Source organism: Pelophylax lessonae, assembly GCF_965119305.1.
Source record: "Pelophylax lessonae genome assembly, chromosome: 1".
Lineage (NCBI taxonomy): Eukaryota > Metazoa > Chordata > Amphibia > Anura > Ranidae > Pelophylax > Pelophylax lessonae.
This window is the reverse complement of record NC_138768.1, coordinates 781,702,733-781,724,322: the sequence shown is the minus strand read 5'-3', so window position 1 is coordinate 781,724,322 and position 21,590 is coordinate 781,702,733. Positions and strand designations below refer to the sequence as shown.

The 21,590-nt window shown below is 39.6% G+C and overlaps 1 protein-coding gene across 4 annotated transcripts in view; it reads right to left on the bottom strand.

Annotated features, from left to right (window-relative positions):
* The window catches only part of LCORL (ligand dependent nuclear receptor corepressor like), a gene marked incomplete at its 5' end in the record, with an annotated part of 176,915 nt that overhangs the window by 46,767 nt on the left and 108,558 nt on the right, over positions 1–21,590 (bottom strand). For 2 of the 4 annotated variants that reach the window (XM_082243653.1, XM_082243652.1), the window contains 2 exons: positions 7,680–11,382; positions 14,490–14,571. In XM_082243653.1, the coding sequence (XP_082099779.1) occupies positions 10,359–11,382; positions 14,490–14,571 (1,106 nt within the window). In that variant the 3' untranslated portion in view covers positions 7,680–10,358. Of the gene's footprint in view, positions 1–7,679; positions 11,383–14,489; positions 14,572–21,590 lie in introns of those variants that run through there. The other 2 variants (XM_082243651.1, XM_082243650.1) reach the window with 1 other exon arrangement.

Below are 21,590 nucleotides of genomic sequence, written 5' to 3'. Positions count from 1 at the left end.
TATAGGCGACGCTTTAAACGTTTTTACAAGTTACCAATTTAGAGTTACAGTAAACCCCCCTCTATTGCGGGGGTTACGTTCCGGACCCAGCCGCGAAAAGTGAAATTCCGCGAAATAGAAAAACCCTATTAAAATGCATTGTAGGCATGATTTTTTTACTGTCACTGTACGTGTAGAAGCATTTTAAGGTCTTTAAACACACTTTTAAAACAATAGAAACTCATTTAAACACATAAAAGATACTTAGAGACAGAGCAAGAGCTATGAAAAACACAAAAATCTTTCATTTTTAATGATTTATATAGTAAAATAACATTACAAAAAAAAACGCGAATTACCGGGACCGCAAAAACTGAACCGCGATGTAGCGGGGGATTACTGTACAGTGGAGGTCTTTGGCTAGAATTGTTGATCTCGCTGTAACGTTTGCAGCGATACCTCACATGTATGGATTAAACGTAGTTTACATATGTGGCTGCGTTCGCTTCTGCATGCGAGCACACGGGGACGGGGGCACTTTTCCTTTTTTTTTTTTAATCGATTTTTTTTATTTTTACACTTTCTCTTTAAATTTTTTTTTTTTGATCACTTTTATTCCTATTACAAGGAATGTAAACATGCATTGTAATAGGATTAGTGAATGACAGGTCCTCTTTATAGCGAGATCTAAGGTCAATAAGACCTCAGAGCTCTCCTACAGGCTAGAAAGCCTGAAATTAAAAAAAACAAAAAAACAAAAACGATCTCAGCTGAATGCCGAGATCAGTGCTATATTGAAACTGCCAGGCCGGGCGCCGCCAGAAAGAATGTCCCCTCCCGCCGCCTGAAAGAATGATCAAGCGGCTGTTCAGCCAGTATGATTGTTCTTATGGTGAAGGGGATCGCCGGCAGAAAAAAATATATATCTGAATGATGCCTGCAGCTGCAGGCATCATTCAGATATCCCCACTTAAAGCCTTGGACGTCATATCACGTCCAGCGGTATGGAAGTGGTTAAACACACTTTCGAGTTGGGACAACATAAAAATATATGGACTTCAGTCAACACATAACCCTCTTCTCTCGGTCTTAAAAAATCAATCATTCATTCTATCCTGCTTGGGTTTCTCCTAAATCTTTCCCCAACTGGGTCACGTTGGGACTTACACGTTTGTATAATGTGGTCTCTCCAACAATCTTGCAGTTCTCGGACCTATGCGACTCCTTTCATCTACCCAAAAATGAAATATTTCGTTACCTGCAAATTAAAAAAGGTTTTCTCTCCACTCATTTCTAGAGATGTCCCTTTGAAAATATTTGCCTTAATGAACCTCACTCTAGAGGCCTAATCTCAAAACTATATCTGCACTTACATACCAAACCCAACGATGGCCCCCCAGCATATGTGGCGAAGTGGGAATCCAATGTGGGTTGCACTTTAGGTGACTCAACATGGCTGGACATTTGGGCCAATTTTAAATCCTCTTCAGTCAATACTGTTGCGATTGAAGCTTCCTATAAAGTACTTATGCGCTTGTATTTGGTTCCCTCTAAGGTCGCTAAATTTGCCTCTAACCAATCGGCACTCTGCTTCCGCGACTGTTCGGAGATCGGCACTCACATACTTGGTGGCAATGTCCGATTGTCACCTCATTTTGGGGTAAGGTTTTTGTACTTGCCTCCACAATGTTTGATACACAAATACTACCTGACCTGGTGAAGGCTCTGTTGAACGCCAAACCAAACTTTCAGGAAACAAAGCAACGTATGAATTGTTCCATGCTTCATGCCAAGATGGCAGCCAGGGATAATGTAGACATGGGTAAATTTGACTGTCCTCCCCCACCAGACTTCAACAAATCTGTACAACTACTACTTCAATATTTATGTGGTTATTCACTCTATTCCCAAGTTTTCCTCCAGACTTTCTCCTGCCTTTTCTTCCCTTTTACTTTACCCAAATTGTCCTCTTGCCTATCTTTGTCTGCTCTTTAGTCTTTCTTCTTACCTTCCCCCCCCTTATTTTGAGATTTGTTTTCAGTTTTTATTTTAGTTTATTTTTCTCATCTCAGCCTATTAATACATGGTTATAACAAGGGGTCTTCTATAGGAGTTTATGTCCTTATACATTATATTTTTTGAAGACTCTACATAGCTTAATTTATGTTTCAACGTCTTTTTTTTTTACTGTATTAAGCGAGATACGATTATACTCTTGCTCCATAATTGTTTTGGTTGTTAAGCTTATAGGATGAACTTTCTCCATGCCGTCTCCCCCCCCCCCCCCCCATAGGCCACAGTTTGAACCCAGTAGGGGTGACTGGGAGGGAATCTTGGCACTATCCTCTTTTCCCATGAATACCGCTTGCGTTTTGTCTTTATAGTACAATTTCAATGTACTGCATTTGAAAGCTATGTTTTATCTATGTATGGACCTTGTCATATTTATGCAGCTAGACAATACTTGAGCATCTATTTTGAGTTTATTGTATGTTCATAAATTTTAATAAAATCTTTTCAACAAGAAAAAGTAATGATTCTTTCTCTAGAGGCAGCAATGGAGAACACACTTGCATAAAAAATTGGTGTAATTTTGTATTGTATACAAAATGATAGTTGGTTTGATATTTGAGGAGGTATGCGAGAGGATATTTGGGAAATGATGTTATATGTATATGTATTTATAATATGGTAACCTCCTTTGTCATCAGAACCATCATGTCCTTGTTTGTTCTTAGTGCCCTTTTTTGTTGTACCCTTTGCTTGTCCCCTTGTCATTTGTGCGGTGGTTCTTAAATTTAAAACTAATTTATTATCCTTTTTTCATATTTTTAATATCTTTGTTATATTTTATTTAGCCTGTGGTCCCTGTGCCACTGGATGCCGGCCTTAGGGTCAAGTTCCAGTATCTTGGACAGCAATAAAGTTGTTGCTTGCAATCCCAGACAGGAATTCTGGTGGGGTGTGCTCAGGCTTGCTGATTTACATGTGCGTGGTAGTGTCCCCAAAGTGTGTTCCAACCTGCAACAGGGTGGGGGTTAAGGGGAAAGTAAATGATGGTACAGACTACACCCACCGGATTTCCATCAGTGGGGTGGAGGAACACATATGGATGAAGCAGAATAGGGCAGGTTTTACTTCTCTCCAAAAAGTAATTTGCCTATTTGGGTAGTTCAACCCAAGCAGCAGCAGTTTAAGGAAATGGATACAATTCACAACACTTTTTACCAACTTTTCCTGCTGTTAATTTTCTTTCACCTCTCTTATGGCTTATACCTCCCCCACAGATACTCCACTTGATTATGGGAACCACCCCAGAGACCTGGTATGCTAGTGGCCTTTCTGTTGCTTCCTCATTAAGTGTGGGCTTTTCACATTCTGCATTCTATGAGGTGGTCCTGTGTGAAAACAGACTGGTTTATAAATTTAAAGATCTAATTGGTTTTATACTTCAAGTACATATGCATAAAATGTGAGCTGTTTCATGCTATGATTATATGGGCTATAAACACATTTTTATGCACTAAAAAGTGCATGTTATATTTCCAAATTGGGCAAGTGACCAAAATCCAAAATTAAAAACTGCCCCCTTTCCTGATGAAGCATCTTACTGTGAAATGCATTGATAGGGTTTTGATCAATAGCCTAGGTTTTAAAAAAAAAAAAATTGTGTCTCTGGGCAAATAATTTTCATATTTATTGAACATCTGTTTACGGATTTTTAACATGTGTATAGGTAAAATAAAATTACATTTTTGTATACAATAAAATTAGATTTTTATGCAAGTGTGTGCTTTAGTGCTGCTATAAAAAAAAAATCAATTTTTTCTTTTAGTAAAGTGTTTAAATCTAGTTTACATATAAGGAGATCTGCCAGTACAAGGACAGGGTAATTATGAAAACATTTAACTCCTTACTCACCTCATGAAAAGAACTGAGTAGGATTTTTCAGTCCTAACGTTATAATAAAAAAAAAAAAAAAAAAAAAAAACAACCCCATTTAAAAATGGTAAGCAGCAATTTTTGAATTTTTTTTAGTTTTGCTAGGTGAATAAAAACACAAATCTAAAGTAGGCGTTACCCCAATTTGGCTGCAAAAAGGGTTACACTTTAAGTCACTTAACGCTGTTTAATTATACACTATATTACCAGAAGTATTAGGGCGCCTTCCTTTATACACACATCAACTTTATTGGCATCCCCAGTCTAAGTCCGTAGGGTTCCATATTGAGTTGGCCTACCCTTTGCAGCTATAACAGATTCAATTCTTCTAGCAAAGCTGTCCACAAGGTTAGTAGGGGTGTGTCTATGGGAATGTCTGACTATTCTTGCAGAAGTGCATTTGTGAGGTCAGGCACTGATGTTTTTTTTTTTTTTCCCTCTAATTTTCCTCTCATTGTCTATGGCATTCTTCTCTTCATGCATCGTATCACATGTATATTATTGTTTATTTTTATTTCTTACTGGTTTGACCTCTAGAGGGACCCTTGTTCCTCATACAGCCATAACGTAGAGTCATGTTTACTTTGATAGTAATTTAATAACTTCACCACCAGAGGGCATTGTTCCTCATACAGCTATAATGTAGAGTCATGTTTACTTTGATAGTAATTTTATAACTTCACCACCAGAGGGCATTGTCCCGGAACACATAAATTGGTCCTTCTCTTCCCCTTTTACATTTGACTTTGAAAAAGGAGCGCGCGCTGGTTTCCCACCACAGTGCGCATGCTCGGAAACGCGTCAGTCATTACGCCGGAAGATCCTGTGGACAAGCATCACAGCCACTGTGCGGCCCAAGCCTCCATCTCACTGCGGTTTCACCCTGCTGTCCAAGCCTCCATCTCACTGCTGTGACACCCTCCACTTCCTGCTGGACAGGAAGAGGAAGAGAGGAGATGATTACAGACCCACAGTGATGACTCCAAGCCCCAGCCTCCACATGGACACCGAAAGGACCCATCTTGTCTGCTTATACTTACCTTGATGTAAGTTTTTATTACTTGTTTGCCATATTAAATCGCAGTCTTAACTCAGAGGCGCCTGTTTTCTCTTTTGTTTGTTGCATGTTTGGAGATCGCTTCTGCTCCCCAACAGGCTGGCCCTGAGCATTCAGACTATTTCCTCATCTCACCTTAAGACTTTATCATAGCCTTGATGTGCTATTATATGGACTATTGTTTTTATGTAGTGCTAACAGCTTGCGCCACTTGTTCCATTTCTTGACTGATGTTGGACCAGAAGGCCTGACTCACAGTTATGCTCCAATTGATCCCAAAGGTGTTTTATCAGGTTTAGGTCAGGACTCTGCAGGCCAATCCTAATCCTCCACCCCAAATTCACTCATCCATGTCTTTTTGGACCTTGCTTTGTGCACTGGTGTGCAGTTATGTTGGAACAAGGGGCCATCCCCAAACTCTTCCCACAAAGTTGGGTGCATGAAATTGTCCAAAGTGTCTTGGTATGCTGACACCTTAAGAGTACCCTTCACTGGAACTGAGGGGCCAATCCCAACCCCTGAAAAACAACCACACACCATAATCCACCCTCCACCAAATGATTTGGACCAGTGCACAAAGCAAGGTTCACAAAGACATTGGATGAGAGTGTTTTGGGTGGGGGAACTTGAATGGCCTGTGACCACACTGTGAACCAGTCCTCCTCATCCAACATCGGTGCCTGACCGCACAAATGCACTTCAGAAGAATGGTCAAACATTACCTGGACACACTCCTAAACCTTGTGGACAGCCTTCCCAGAAGAGTTGAAGTCATTATAGCTGCAAAGGGTGGGCCCACTCAATACTGAATCCTACGGAGTAAGACTGGGATGCCATTACAGTTCATGTGCCTGTAAAGGCGGGCGTCCTAATACTATTAGTAATATAGTGTATATTCATTTCCCAGGCAAGAGATTCAAAATGTTACAACATCCTGAACTAAACCATTCACAAATACCTTCCCCTCCCCCATTTTAGGTCCAGGCTATATTACCTGTTTTCCCTCTAGTGAGTGATTGAATTGTAAAGTTTTATTTAATTTAAATTTTAAAGTGTCAGCTCCCCCTCTTCTGCCAAAAGTGGTGGTACTTGAGTTATAGCCCCAAGTCCAGTGGACTGATATATATTTGGATTATTATTATTATTATTATTATTATTATTAGTCATAGCTTCTGGCTCAATTCTCGGTCACCTTAGGCTCCTTTCACACGGGCTTTCCAATCCGGTCCACCTGTCAGTTTTTCAGGCAGACCGAATCAGATGCTCCATGCAGCCCTATGGAGCGGCGGATGTCAGCGGAGACATCTCTGCTGACACCCTCTGCTATCTAAATCCTGTCCGTGAAATCTGGACAGATGGAAACCCTATTTTCCATCCATCTGGAGGATCGGATGAAAATTGACAGGCAGTCCATTCTCATCCAATCTCCCATAGAGGAGAGTGGGGCTCTGACAGCTCCGTCTCTGCAAAGTAAGCGGAGACGGAACTGTCATCCGCCTGCTTAGCTGGGATCGATCTCCACTGAGCAAACCGGACTCCGTGGGGCGCACCACCCATGTGAAAGGAGCCTTAGGGTTTGTCCAACAATATGGTGTAAACCCACTTCCTAATGGCACAAGATGGATGCAGGCCTAATCACTTTAGAATAGAGATTCCAGTCAAAACCATTAGCTGGTTTAACTATCTAGCATCTACATAACTGTGGCAATAGTTTACTAATTTTAGGTGTAACTCCAGATTTATTGAGAAAAAAATAATGCTCTTTATAAGGGTGTTTGTAAACTTCATTGGATACTACCATCTCCCCCTCCCAATATGCTAAGTGGAAGGGTATGTCTAGTAGTCCCATGATTAGTGTAAGAATTTGAGTATGAGAAAAGCCTCTGGGAAAAGCAGAGGCAATCACTGCAATAGACTGAGGGCAATCTGTACTCTTACAGTATACAGAGTGTCTCAGCTGCCAAAGTTAAAGTGGAATATTTTGGGGGAAAAAAAAAAAATGGGTGGAAACACGATGTGGGATTTAACTATTTGCTCAAATAAGTATAGAATATTTAATTTTTTTCTGGTCTTAGACAATCAAATCTGGCTAGAGACTAAACAGTAAAAGATAATTTTTATGTTCCATCATATTTTAATGAAAGAAAGAATTTGCCCTTTAAAGCCAACTCCAGACAGATCTAAAAAGGCAAAACTAATGCAAAACAAATGAATACATAATGTAATTAAATATATATATTTTTTGGACATGGTATCAGTCTCTTACAGTTCCTTGTACTACACAGTACAGAGCTCTGAGTGGGAAAAGCAACATAAAGGAGTCTGCTGATTGGAGAAGAGCACAAAATAAGGCGAGTGCATGAGTCTGCTGTTTTTCCATTCAAAGTCAAGTCACAGGCTGAGGGAAAGACAAGAACCTTAGGTGTAACTCAATTGCAGTAGAGAAAATTCAGGTCCCCTGCTCTGCCAGACAGGAATGTGTTGTGTGGCAAAGCTGTGTAAATCTTAAGACTGGATGGACACATTCATTTATAGGTAAAACTGTTCTCTTATCAATCTTATCTGTGTATTTGGCGGTTTGCCTGGAGTTCAGTTGTAACAATTTAATACACAAACACAAATTTTTAGGGGGGGAAAAAAAAACACAACTATGAAAAAGTAAAATGAAAAATTCTGTATTTAATAATATACAATGCTGAGGTCAGAGGAAAAGTACTCAGTAGTGAGCACAGTGCTGTGTTATTGGTCTAGGTTGAGGATAGTTAAGAACAGGTTTCTCGACCTGAACAGGACAGTATATACTGGATACAAATGCAACAAGTTGAGAACCGTTCTTCTACATCTGTACATTGATATTGGCAATAACCACAAATATGACAAAAGTTAAACTATGCACAATAGAAAGAAAGAAAAAAAAAAAAAACTTAGTAAGGTATAAATGCAAGATTTTTCTTTCAAATGTGAAGAATAACCATTAACAACTTATATTCGCTCAGTAATCATTCTTTTTAAATTTATGTGGAAAAGCAGTGAAGTGCTTTACAATAAATTATAACTTAATACATTAACCAAACAAATTCATACAATCAGGTTTAGCTTTATAAAACACAAAGAAAAACAGAATTACAGTACATTAACATCACGTGACAAGATACAGGAAATTCATTAGAAAATATTGTAATAAATAATTCATGAATTATAGTGCAATTGATTTATGCATAAATAGAACTCACTGCCTAAAATAAGTTTATATAGTCAACAAAATCTTTTAAAAGTCAAGCCAGCTACACACTGCAGTTATACCAAAATTACTGGAAATGGAAGTGACAATGTAAAGTCTGTAAATAAAAAAAAAATATATATACACAAACTGGAATATTACTGTAAACGACTAATCATCTTCAGTAGGTTAATTTACAATGCAATATAAAATAGTCAGAAACTGCAAGAAATGGTTTAAATAACTTTACCGATCAGTAGTCTTAAAAACAGAGGCACAGCTTTTTTTCTTTAGTGTTTTTTTTTTTCTTTTTTCCTTTTTTCATTATAAAAGCTCTTGATAACATTCAAACAGGCCAAAAATAAAATAAAGGGTTTACCTCTGCCTTCGGTTGTGTTAAGCAGTGAGCAATACATTTGATTGTTTTACCTAAAGGCATTGATTAAATTATACATAAAAAATTACTTGAATGTGACGGACTTGAAATATAGACAAATGTGTTTTAAAGTTGTGTGTTATACCACCAATGCATAAAACAGATAAAATATCCCTATGAAGTTAAAAATAAATACTACAAACTGTACGGATATAAAATTAGTGAAGGCTGTTACTAAAAGACTGTCCCTGATAGTAGGAATTCTGTTATGTGTTTTTTATTATTTAATTCTACTTAGAGGTTGTCTGGTTACCTTACAGATATTTTATTCACAGCAAAGGTTGAGGAAGTGGATATTACCTGAACTGCGTAAGACATTTTATGTATTTAAAAACATTTAAATCAAAACAGAGTTACATTGGCGCATGAGATAGATTTCTTTTTGCAAAAAAATAACACTAACATTTAGCTGTAGAAGGTCTTTAAGTAATCGAAACCCATGCATGTAAAAACTGTACAAAATTAAATTTAAGTGCATACGTGCAAAATAAAGTCTGCTCAGAGTAGTTTCAATTTTCCCTAAGAGCTACGGCAATAAAAATTTGATGTATGAAAATAGTTTGAATTTCAGGAGGTAAGATAAACAGTGTAATGCCTTGCAACCCACAACAATGGAGTGTTCCGTGAAGGTAGATTACCAATTAGAAAACAAACCTACATCCTACAACCATAAAAAAAAAAAAAAATCACAATTTATTTTAGTAAAAAAACCTCAGTCTAAGGGCATTTTGAATATTCAAAACCCTGAACAATTTGCAGGTTTGGTCATTAGCAAAAAAGTTAAAATTGGTCTGGGGAAATTCAACTGACCATAATGAAATGGTTTCTGAACTGTGGCAGCAGCAAATACATAAACAGTTACACTGAGGTTCATTGATTGCATGAGTATGACAACACTTGAGGGGGGGAAAAAATACCCAAGTTTTAAGCTTATCTTGTGCACAATATGAGCATGCTCTAACCTGCATTCCACATTTCTTAACATAGTTCATAATTTTCAAAAAAAGAAAAAACGCTTTTCATAAATTATTTTCATAAAGTTAATTTTTTTTATAGTTTATTTAAAGTCCCTTTAACAGTGACTTTCTACAACTACTGAAATAGGAGCTTTTTTTTTGTTTTGTTAACTGTCCATCCCATTGATAAAAGATGTAATTAAAATGCAGTATTTTACTTTTATAACATTTAATTCGTATTATACACTTGAATTAACATGTTCTCTCAAATCTCTCTTTAAATCTTCGTATGTGTGGATACCAAAAGATAGGACACTTATTCTGCATTGAAATAATACTGCATGCTTCCACACAAGCTCTTATCATGTAGGTGATCCACAGGGATTTTAAAACCATGAGTAGAAAAACCGATAGCTAGAATACGAAACGTCCTACCACTGTCAAAAGTTGAGTGGAAGTTGTGATTTAAACATTGGTACTGTAGTAAGTAGTGTTAATCATAGTTTTCTGCTGTTAACTATGACCTATAAACCCTGAATTTTTACCTATTTAAGCAAAAAGAATGCTTAATACATAGTATCAGTAGTAAGTGTGCAACAAAAAAAATTTAGTCCACAGTGAAAACCCTGAATAATCTATTTTAAAGGCATGAATGTGGTTAAGAACTGTATCGTTTCGGCAGAGTATGTTAGGTCACACTCAGTTGCGTGTACAGTAGAAGTGTGTAACAATACACACGGATAATAGTCAAAAAATTCAAAATTACATCTACATAGACTTGCTACTGTTTCTGGAGTTACCAGTCCCTGAATTAACAACATTGTACAAATTAGGGTCTGCCAGGCGAAGCTTTTTTTTCGGAGGGTTCTTCAGTGTTCCAGACCGTTCTTTGACTTTGTATTCTAAAGTGCTGTGAGGTACGCCATAAATTCCTTGTGCTTTAGAAACACTCATTTTCCCACCCAGAACCATGGCTATAGCTTCTTCCATAATTTCATGATTATATTGTCTGTATCTACCCCGTTTTTTCCTTGGCTGTTTGTCCTTTCGATCATCATCTGGGTTGTCAGACGATGTGTCGCCAACTCCATTCTTGTTATTAAGACACAAAGGAGAAAGGTCTCCATGAACAACATAGGAATCGACATTGGAACGTGTTAGATTTCCCGAACATTCAACTTTGTTTTGCTTGGGAAGAATGTTTTTTAGTTTTTGTAGAGATGAATTTTCCATAACTCCCGAGGTTTTAGTAACCTGATACATCACATCCAGAAGACCAGAGGGGTCAGGCTGTGGTTTGGGCACAGAGCTCACTCGTACCTGAGGAATTTTTAACTGTACAGTGGGAACTGAAGATTCGCAATTCAAAACTTCCTTTTTTTCTTTGAACTGAGCAACCATTCTCTGTAGAGTTAACTGATGGAGGTAACTGGAAGCGGTTGGTAGTTTCAGTTCCGAAGTTTCAAGTAGACTGAGTTTACTTTTTTCTGTATGCTCGGCCTGAGCCCTTGCCCACAGGGCGACTTTTTGAAAAACAGCACACGTTTCAGTGCTGTCTTTTAATAAATACCCATCGTTACAATTTTGAGCTGTGTCTTTAAAATGTGCAGGCTTGCCTGCTGATAAGGCTTTTAAGTGAAGTAATAAGGTTTTTTGAGGTATGCCATAAAGTATGGCTGCTTTGTTAATATCCAGTGTTCCCAGCTGAATATCCTTCAATGCTTTTGAAAGCAAACCGTCTGCAAACTCAGGACTTCGGTCCAAATAGTCATCTTTCTCTCTCTGAAGTCTCCTGGATGAATGGAATGAAACGATGGTCAACGGATGCATGAGACGTGTACACAGGTATGGAAAGGTCCACTCCTTTATTAAAACTCCTTGCTTAGGTAACATCACCGCTTCTGATAAAGTTTTTATTCAAAACGTGGAAGTTTAGAAGTTATAGAAATCTTTACACGTCTGCTTGGACACTGTCAATCGTACGATGGCTTCTATAGCAACCCAGTCAAGAATTCAAAAACATTTGGTAAATATTTTATTTAATATATATGTAAGTGCATACTATTCCAGCTGACAGTTGCTTGCGGAGCCAAACTTATGATTTTGAACTTAAGCAATTAGTAAGCCCTTAATATTCAACTTTATGTTAGTAGAAACGTGACGTTACCGCTAAACAAGTAATAAAAGAGTAAACCCCCTTTTTAAAGATTTGCTGCAGTAACAAAGACACACAAAAATACAATCAGGAAAGCCCTACATGAAATGCACCAAACACACACAGACCCAAAACACACATGAAAACAAACAATTGTATAGTTCATCTAGAAGACCCATGAAGAGAGATACAAAATGATTTAGTGAACAGAAATAATCCAAAATTAAGCTAACACAGGTGTAACAAATCTGGTAGCTGGAACAGGTTAACTGAGCTGCAGGATTAACCAAACTTGGCAGTAAGTTAAAATTTAGGACCTAAGTGTGAAAACGGAGTTGAAGCATTTAGTAGCATATGGCATGTTAAGTACTAACAAACCTGCTCTATTCTTTGATAAATTTAAAATCTGGATCATAAAAATATTGCTGCTTACACATTTAAGGAAAGGAAGATGTTCTATACTATATATTATAATATTTTAAATTCTGTCACTTAATGATTACTAATCACACATTACTAATCTTGTGTTAAAGAACACCTGTCATGAGAAAAAAGTAAAAAAGAGTTGCTATTGCTGGTCTGTCTAAAAATGCTAAATTTCTGGCTTAAAACCTAGTTGATTTAAAGGCCTAGAAAAAGCGTGCTTTTTGGATGGATGTCACTGCCTCGCTGTTGCTGAAACCTTCCCACTGTGAGCTCCAGTGTCCGGGAGGGGAGTATGTGAGAAACAAATGAAGGATTTGGCTCAGTCAACAAAGGCTTCTGAGGCTTGGGCATCACATAGTAATGGGATTTTACATGCAGGAAACTTTGGGTAGCATTTTTTTTTCTTTTAATTTTTGAGGTAATAGTGTCTTGCAAAACACATACTTGCATAGTAGTAGAGTTTGAAGACAATAGCCCATCCAGTTAAACCTGTGTAGGTGTGTGTGGACATATTCATTTCCCATACCCCTGAATGTTGTGATCTTTGAGATATACATCCAAGAGTCTTTTAAAAGTAGCCATACTCCCCGCAGTTACCACCATTTGCAGAAGAGTGCTAGAATCTTATTGCCCTTACTGCAAAAAATATTTTGCGTAGCCTGAAGTTAAATCGCTTCTCCTCTAAATCGCATTGTGTTGCCAAGTGTCTTCTTACATTCCTTGCGACTGAATAGTTTTTTTCCTATGCGGAGATCACCATTGAGGTATCTGTAAATTGCTATCATGTCCCCCCTCAGATGTCTCTTCTCCAGGGAGAATAAATCAAGCGCTTGTAAACGCTCCTCATAATTAAGGCCCTCCAATCCCCTTATCAGTTTAGTTGCCCTTCTCTGGACTCTCTCCAGTTCCAACACATCCTCTGAGGATTGGCGACCAGAACTAGACAGAGTACTCCAGATGTGGCCGTGGTTTTATAAAGTGGTAGGATTATAGCTTTATCTCTGGAATAAAGAACCTTCCTTATGCATGCTAATATTCTGCCACCTTTGGCAGCTGCAGCTTGACATTGCATGTTATTGCTTAGTCTATCTGCTACTAAAGACTCCCAGATCTTTCTCCACAAACCACTTTTTATTTTCTGGAGGACATCACATGAAGATCTCAGGTCACTCCCCTTTTCTGCAGATAAAGAACAAAGTAAGGTCCCTTTAACATGGGCAGACTCTGCTTTCTCTGAAGGGGATATGTCAGCTGATCCCTCACTAAGCAGAATGGAGCAGGAGGATGACAGGTTTGTGCCTGCTCTGCTTATGTAAAGCGGACACAGACACAGCCTGCTCTGCAGCGGTCAGATGTAAACTTACTAGATGTCCATTCACACCCGACTACCCTCTGATCCAAACTGCCCAGACGGAGGGGAAGAGATCCCCCTTCCATTTGGTTTTGGCGGATCGGATTGGAGGTAGGCAGGTACAAACAGACAAGTCTGTTTACATCCACCGCTCCATAGAGGAGAATGGAAGGCCCTATCAGGTCTGCCGTTCCGTCTTTCAGGCGGACACAATTGGTCCTTCCATTTCGCTCTATGGATCGGACCACTAATGTGAAAGGGTTCTAAGTGCAAAGTAACAATGTTTTCACATCTGGGAATTTCAGGCAAATATTTTTGGGGGGAGTGGCACCAGGGGAGAGGGACAGAGTGTGCTGCTAAGTACACCCTGCGGGTTTTTTGGTGTACATATCCTGCTTCATATCCCTAAACAGTTAAAGGGTTGAAGTCAAAGCACTGTCATGGCAGTCAGAAGACTAAGATAGCAATAGCAGGCTATGTAATTTTTTCATGACAAGTATATATCTCCCCCCCCCCCCCCCCCCCAATGTTGAATACTTACATTTTACTGAGAAACTGTTGCAAATAAGTTAAATACATAAAATATGCAAATTCCATACATAAACAGTTTATAACAGTACTGTAACTTGCTTAGCTTTAATCATACTAAAATAAACAAATTCTATTACTTGCAGCTAGAACTATTGAGGGTTGCTAATAGTCGTTGTCCTGCCTGGCTTATCTGATAAATGCATAAATATTGCTTAACACTACATTTAAAAAAAAAAAAAAAAAAGTTTGAGCACCAGATGCTCCCCCTTCCCAAGCAAAACCCCCACTATATACTCCACATAAAACACAAACATTACAGAAAGGTGCTAGAAACAGGTACAATTTAGCAGCAAGCTAAAACAACCCAGTAGGTTTGTCAGATGTGTAACTCTTTGTCAAAGGATAAGTTCCATATAAAAGTGAAGTTGCTACTCACTCAAGCTTGAGATTTTTGATTTTGGAGTTTTCTTCTAGTCTACTGCCATTTCTTTTTACAGAAAGATCCAAAACCCCATCTTCTGCAATAGAAAAAAAAAAAAAAAAAAACTTTGCATAAAAACACTTTCTACTAGATTAGATTGCTTGTTACAGCAGACACACAAAAGAATAAAATCACAATAGCAAAAAATTAAGTCATTTTCTTTTCTCTCTAGATCTATAGATTTTTACCCATTTAAGTTTAATTCAGCAGATAAGTAGCCCTCTTTATTAATCGCAATCTCAGCATTTTGTGCAACACAGATTGTTCTTCATCCACCAGATGTGAAGAAAAGGGCCCTTGTACGGTCTTATTTTATTACAGTATTCATGTACTATATTGAAATTTGAACCAGTAAAAAATACCTTTAAAACAAGCCCTTGCTGAACTATGAAGATGCATGTACTGTGAAGCAATTCATTCTAAAAGATTACAACAGAAAAAGTGAAGGGGAGTTCCAGTCTGTTTCTAACAGGTTATAGTAATTTAGAAAACCAGTACAGGTTCCTGATTTGTGATAAGGATCTGTCCACCAGTCTCACATATTTATGCAACATTACAGTGGCAAGAATAAAGTATGGGAACCCCTTGGAATGAACTGGTTTTCTGCAGTATTTAGCCATAACATGTGATCTGATCCTCATCTAAGTCACAACAGACAAAACAAACATTTTTTCTTATTCACTGGATACCAACTTAGCAGTATAATGGGCAAATTGTATTTAAAAAAAAAAAAAAAGAAGTAAACCGTGGAATAAAATAGCAAGGCCGTGTTGCACTGCCCCTACACCACGCACACTAGCGCGCATGCATTATACAAAGCATAACATTTGTGAGCTGGTATGAATGGGCTCCTAAGCTTCAGATAGAGTGGGGGGAAACCTGGAGCTGACAGACTATGGTGCAGCCGTGTATGGTAACCAGTCAGTTTCTAGCTTCAACTTGTTCAGGTAAACTTTAAAAATGAAAGCTAAAAGCTAATAGCCACACACAGCTGCTCAAGATATTGGCTGATCCAGTCTTTGTAAAGTCCCCTGAAAAAATGTTAAAGTGGTTACAAACCCTCACATATACCCAGTGAAGTAACTGGTGATACACAGATAAACAAATCCTCCTACATAAGTTGTACCTGTGTATCTGCGGTCTTCTCTCTCTACATCTGTTCAAAGTCCAAAATTTATAAAGCTGGTCTTTGCCATCAGTAAAAAGGGGGCGGAGAGCTGAAATTACACACTACAGAGCTCAGTGAGGAGAGCTCTGAGAGCTGATTGGAGGGAAGGACGCACCCCCTTTCACACAGCACACAGGAACAGAGCTGGGGCTGTCAATCTGCTTGAGATCCCTCCCAACACCATTTTTCTCTTTGCGTTAGGAAAACTTGTTAGCAACAACTGATGCAAATAGAGAAATGGCATTATACAGAAATCACCAATGGTGCTTTATACACACTATAAAAGGGATAGGCTTTGTTCAAATCTCATGTCTGAGGTTTATAACCACTTTGTCAGAAAATGTATATTAAAGTAAGCATGCACCCCTTGCAGAATCCTTAGAACTAATTAAATATTATTTGGTGTACAACTAGCCTCCAGTTAGGGACTTAAACCTGATCACTCAGGCTAGGGCCACATTAGTGACTTTAATCTATAGCTACTTAAAGATTTAACCACTTGTTAGCAATCAACTTGTTTGCAATACACTGAAATTAATGAACTGCTAATGAGATAACAAGTAAATCTATTACTAGAAAGAAGGCCTTCGTCTTAAAGTAAACGTAGCATGACGAAATATGAATGTAATTATAGCTTACACTTACATCTAAAAATTCTCATTTGCTTGACTGCCATGCTGACCCCTTTTTTATTTAATGTTTTTGAATCAATGACCCTCTATAAGTACAGTATGTACTTACCATAATTTTTTTTTTTTCTTTATTGTGAAGCAAGTAACAAATAGGACAAAATAACAGAAAAAGTTAATGTGCATAACTATTCACCCCCCTAAAGTCAATACTTTATAGAGCCACCTTTTGGGGCAATCACAGCTCCAAGTCGCTTTGGATAAGTCTTTATGAGCTTGCCACATCTTACCACTGGGATTTTTGCCAATATCTCCTTGCAAAACTGCTCCAGCTCCTTCAAGTTGGATGGTTTGTGTTTGTGAATAGCAATCCAAGTCTGACCACAGATCTTTCTATTGGATTGAGGTCTGGACTTTAACTAGGCCATTCCAACACATTTACATGTTTCCCCTTAAACCACTCAAGTGTTGCTTTAGCAGTGTTTTTTGGGTCATTGTCCTGCTGGAAAGTGAACCTCCATCCTAGCCTCAAATCACGCACAGAGTGGTACAGGTTTTGCACAAGAATATCCCTGTATTTAGCACCATCCATCTTTCCCTCAACTCTGACCAGTTTCCCAGTCCCGGCTGCTGAAAAACATCCCCACAGCATGATGCTTCCACCATGTTTCACTGTGGGGGATGGTGTTTTTTTGGTGATGCGATGTGTTGGGTTTGCAACAGACATAGCGTTTTCTTTGATGGCGGAAAAGTTCAATTTTAGTCTCATCAGACCAGAGCACCATCCTCCAAATATTTTGGCCATCTCCCACATGCCTTTTCGCAAACTCAAAACGTGCCATTTTGTTTTTTGCTGAAAGTAATGGCTTTCTTCTGGCCACTCTGCCATAAAGCCCAACTCTATGGAGCGTACAGCTTAATGTCGTCTTATGTACAGATACTCCAGTCTCTGCTGTGGAACTCTGCAGCTCCTCCAGGGTTACCTTGGGTCTCTGTGCTGCCCCTCTGATTAATGCCCTCCTTGCCTGGTCCGGGAGTTTTGGTAGGACGGTCGTCTCTTGGCAGATTTGTGCCATGTTTTTTTCCATTTGGTTATGATAGATTTGATGGTGCTCCTGGAAATCAAAGATTTGGGTATTTTTTTAATAACCTAACCCTGACTTGTACTGCTCAACAACATTGTCCCTTACTTGTTTGGAGAGTTCCTTGGTCTTCATGGCAGTGTTTGTTTAGTGGTGCCTCTTGATTAGGTATTGCAGCCTCTGGGGCCTTTCAAAAAAGGTGTGTATATGACAGATCATGTGACACTTCGATTGCACACAGGTGGCCATCATTTCACTAATTATGTGACTTCTGAAGGTAATTGGTTGCACCAGAGCTTTTTATGGGCTTCATAACAAAGGGGGTGAATACATATGCACATGCCAAACTTCTGTTTTATATTTATAAAAAAATAGTTTTATGTATATATTTTTCTCATTTCACTTCACAAAACTTAAGACTATTGTGTTCTGATCCATCACATAAATGTCAGGTTAACAAAACATTGAACTTAAGGCTGTAATGTAACAAAACAGGTAAAAAAACAAGGGGAGTAAATACTTTTGCAAGGCACTGTATCTATACTAATATGGACCGGGCAATGTGTTAGGAACGAAAAGATGCCACATCGTTTGATGGAAATGAAAATCATCAACCTACAGAGGGCTGAATTCAAAGGCCCCCAATGAAAATCAAAGTGAAAAAATTATACAGCAGGCTAGTCCATTTTGCTGAAATTTCATTGCAGCAACTCAAAATGGTACTCAGTTTGTATAGCCCCCCACGTGCTTGTATGCATGCCTGACAACATTGGGGCGTGCTTCTAATGAGACCACGGATTGTGTCCTGGGGTATTTCCTCCCAGATCTGGACCAGGGCATCACTGAGCTCTTGAACGGACTGAGGTGCAACCTAGAGGTGTTGGATAGATCAAAACAAATGTCCCAGAAGGTGCTCTTTTGGATTTAGGTCAGGGGAATGTGGGGGCCATTCAATGGTATCAATTCTTTCATCCTCCAGGAACTGGCTGCATACGAGGTCGGCCATTGTCATGCACCAGGAGGAACCAAGAACCCACTGCACCAATGTGGGGTCTGACAATAGGTCCAATTATTAAATCCTGGTACCTAATGGAGGTCAGGGTGCCATTGTCTAGCCTGTAGAGGTCTGTGCATTCTTCCATGGATATGCCTCCCCAGACCATCACTGACCCACCACCAAACTGGTCATGCTGAACAATGTTACAGGCAGCATAATGTTCTCCACGGCTTCTCCAGATCCTTTCACATCTGTCACATGTTCTCAGGGTGATCCTGCTCTTATCTGTTAAAAGCACAGGGCACCATTTGCAGACCTGCCAATTCTGTTGTTCAATGGCAAATGTCAATGGAGCTCCAGGGTGCTGGGCAGTGTGCACATGGCCCACTTGAGGACATTGGGCCATTTAGGCCACCCTTATGAAGTCTGTTTCTGATTGTTTGATCTGAGACATTGACACCAATGACCTGGTGGAGGTAATTTTGTAGGGCTCTGGCAGTACCTATCCTGTGCCTCCTTGCACAAAAGGAGCAGATACCGGTTCTGCTGTTAAAGTGGAGTTCCGGGCACAAAAAACATTTTTCAATGAAAATAACCCCGGGACAGTAAGGGCTAGTACATTCCACAATGGCTAGCCTCTGATCTGTCCCGGTTCACACTTACATGCAAGAAGAAATACTCACTTTTAAAATTTCTTCTCCAGCGTTGCCATCTCGGTTGTGGGCAGCTGAAGCCAGCGCGATCCTCTTCTGCGTCCTCTTCCGTGTCTTCTCCCAGAATGCGCCTGCACCGGCCCCCTCTCGTCACTTCCGGTGCGGCGCCACATTCCTCTACAGCTTCTGGGCATGCCCAGAAGCTGTTTAGCAAGGAATGCGGCGGTGCACCGGAAGTGGCGAGCGGGGCCGGTGCAGTCGCATTGATTCCTGGGAGCGATGACGTTCAGCTCCAGGAATCATTGCAAACTGGAAGTGACGGCGCGGGCCGCGGCCGCCGAGGGAGGAAGTGGAAGAAAGGGGAGTATATCTTTCTACAATTACAAGGTAAGTAAAAACAAAAATCCTAACTATCCATTTCTGTTTCAGGTGAGGAAAAGCAAGCGGATGGCCACAAAATCAGTTATGTCGATTTTGTGGCCGGAACTCCGCTTTAAGGACCTTCTACTTCCCTGTCTAGCTCTCAGAGTAACTGTCTGTCTCCTGGAATCATCTCCATGCTCTTTAGACTGTGCTAGGAGACACAGTAAACCTTCTGGCAATGGCACATATTGATGTGCCATCCTGGAGGAGTTGGACTGCCTGTGCAATCTTTATAGGGTCCAGGTATTGCTGCAGGCTACCAATATGGACACTGACCCTAGCCAAATGCAAAACTAATGAAACAGTCAGCAAGGATGAGTAGAGAAAAAAATGGTCAGTGCCTCCACCTCAAACCATTCGTCCATTTTGGAGGTGGTTTTATTGTTCCCAATCGAGTGCATTTGTTAATTTCATTCAACATGCAAGCAGCTAAATGTGATTAACAACCCCCTCTGCTACTTCACTTATCAGATCAATATCCCAGAAGCTTATCCGACTTGATGCTATAGGATATATTAAAAAAGTGCTCCTTTAACCACTTGCAGACTGCTCACAGTAATATTACTGCGGCAGTGTGGCTCCCCTGGATCCAGCAACGTAGACCTACGTCAACTACGTTTAGACACAGCGGGAGTCCTGCCGTGGGAGGAGCGGCTCCGATTGCCGTTGCCCTCCCCTGATCGTCAGGGAAATGGAGAGAAGACCTGCCTGCTTATGTAAACAAAGCAGGCGGATAGTCTCAGTGACAGACAGGAAGAGATCAGCAGATTCAGCACAGCTGAAACTGCGATCTCTGTCACAGAACCTCCCCCCCACACACACGTCAGTAAGTATGAGGCTACCATTTAACTCATTGATCACCCACAGGGTTAACCCCTTCCCTACCAGTGTCATTATTACACTGACAGTGCATATTTTTAGCACTGATTACTGTAATGTCACTGGTCCCCCCAAAAGTGTAAAACATGTCAGTTAGGGGTCCGATCTGTCCGCCACAATCTCGCAAAAAAAAAAAAAAAATTGCAGATCGCTGCCATATGTAGCAGAAAACAAATTGGCCTAAAATAATAAAAGATTTTATTTTTTTTTTTGGGGAGGGGGGATGTCATAGCAGAATGTGAAAAAAAAAAAAAATGTATATATATATATATTTTTTTTTTTTTTTTTTTTTTTTTTCAAAATGTTCGCTCTGTTTATAGCGCAAAAATTAAATTGCACAGGTGATCAAATACCACCAAAAGAAAGCTCTATTTGAGGGGAAAAAAAAAAGAACATAAATTTAGTTTGGGTACAGCATCGCACGACTGTGCAATTGTCCATTAAAGTAACGCAGTGCCGAAATGCAAAATAGGGCCTGGTTAGAAAGGGGGCAAATCCTTCCGGGCTAAAGTGGTTAATTTTTTTTTAGCAGTGTAAATTTATAGCTGGACCTCACCCTTCGATGAAAACAATTGTTCTATATCATCCATTGAGGGCCCCGCGCATTTTACATATACCGCAGCCTTCAGGGGTTTGGACACTGACAAACTATAAGCCTGCTTTCATAAAACCCTAGCTGCAACCATCATGCCTCGGATTTTATTAATGTCCTGAGTAGCTGGATGTCTTTTCCTCAGTTCTGCTACAACTATATTTTTTGCTAGCCTTTTTTATTTTTATTCTTAAAAGATACTCTAGATATTTTATTCCTTGATGACTTCAATCAGTTTAAAAAGGCTACAACCAGAACCATGGTGGACAAATTATTCTAGGTTAGCCTGGATTGTGATCTTTGGGCACTGGTCTCTGCATTGTTCTTTCCAGACCTCAGTGTACTGTGTTAGTTAGCAACAAAGTGCTCTCTAGCTCCAGAATCAAGACAAAACCTTTGGTGTGACCCAGACTCTGATAAATCACGCATTGCTTAGGTCCCTCTGTTTATTACCAGGGTAACCTGGAATGTGGCCGTCGGGCACTGGGCTCTGCATAGCGCTGCTTTCAAGGCCCCTGTACTGTGTTCCCCACAGAGCACTCCTCTGGTCCAGAGATGAGGCACAGTCTCTGATGTCATCCAGTCTCTTAGGACTCACATACTTTTTTAAGTTGTATTATCTCCAGGTCCTTT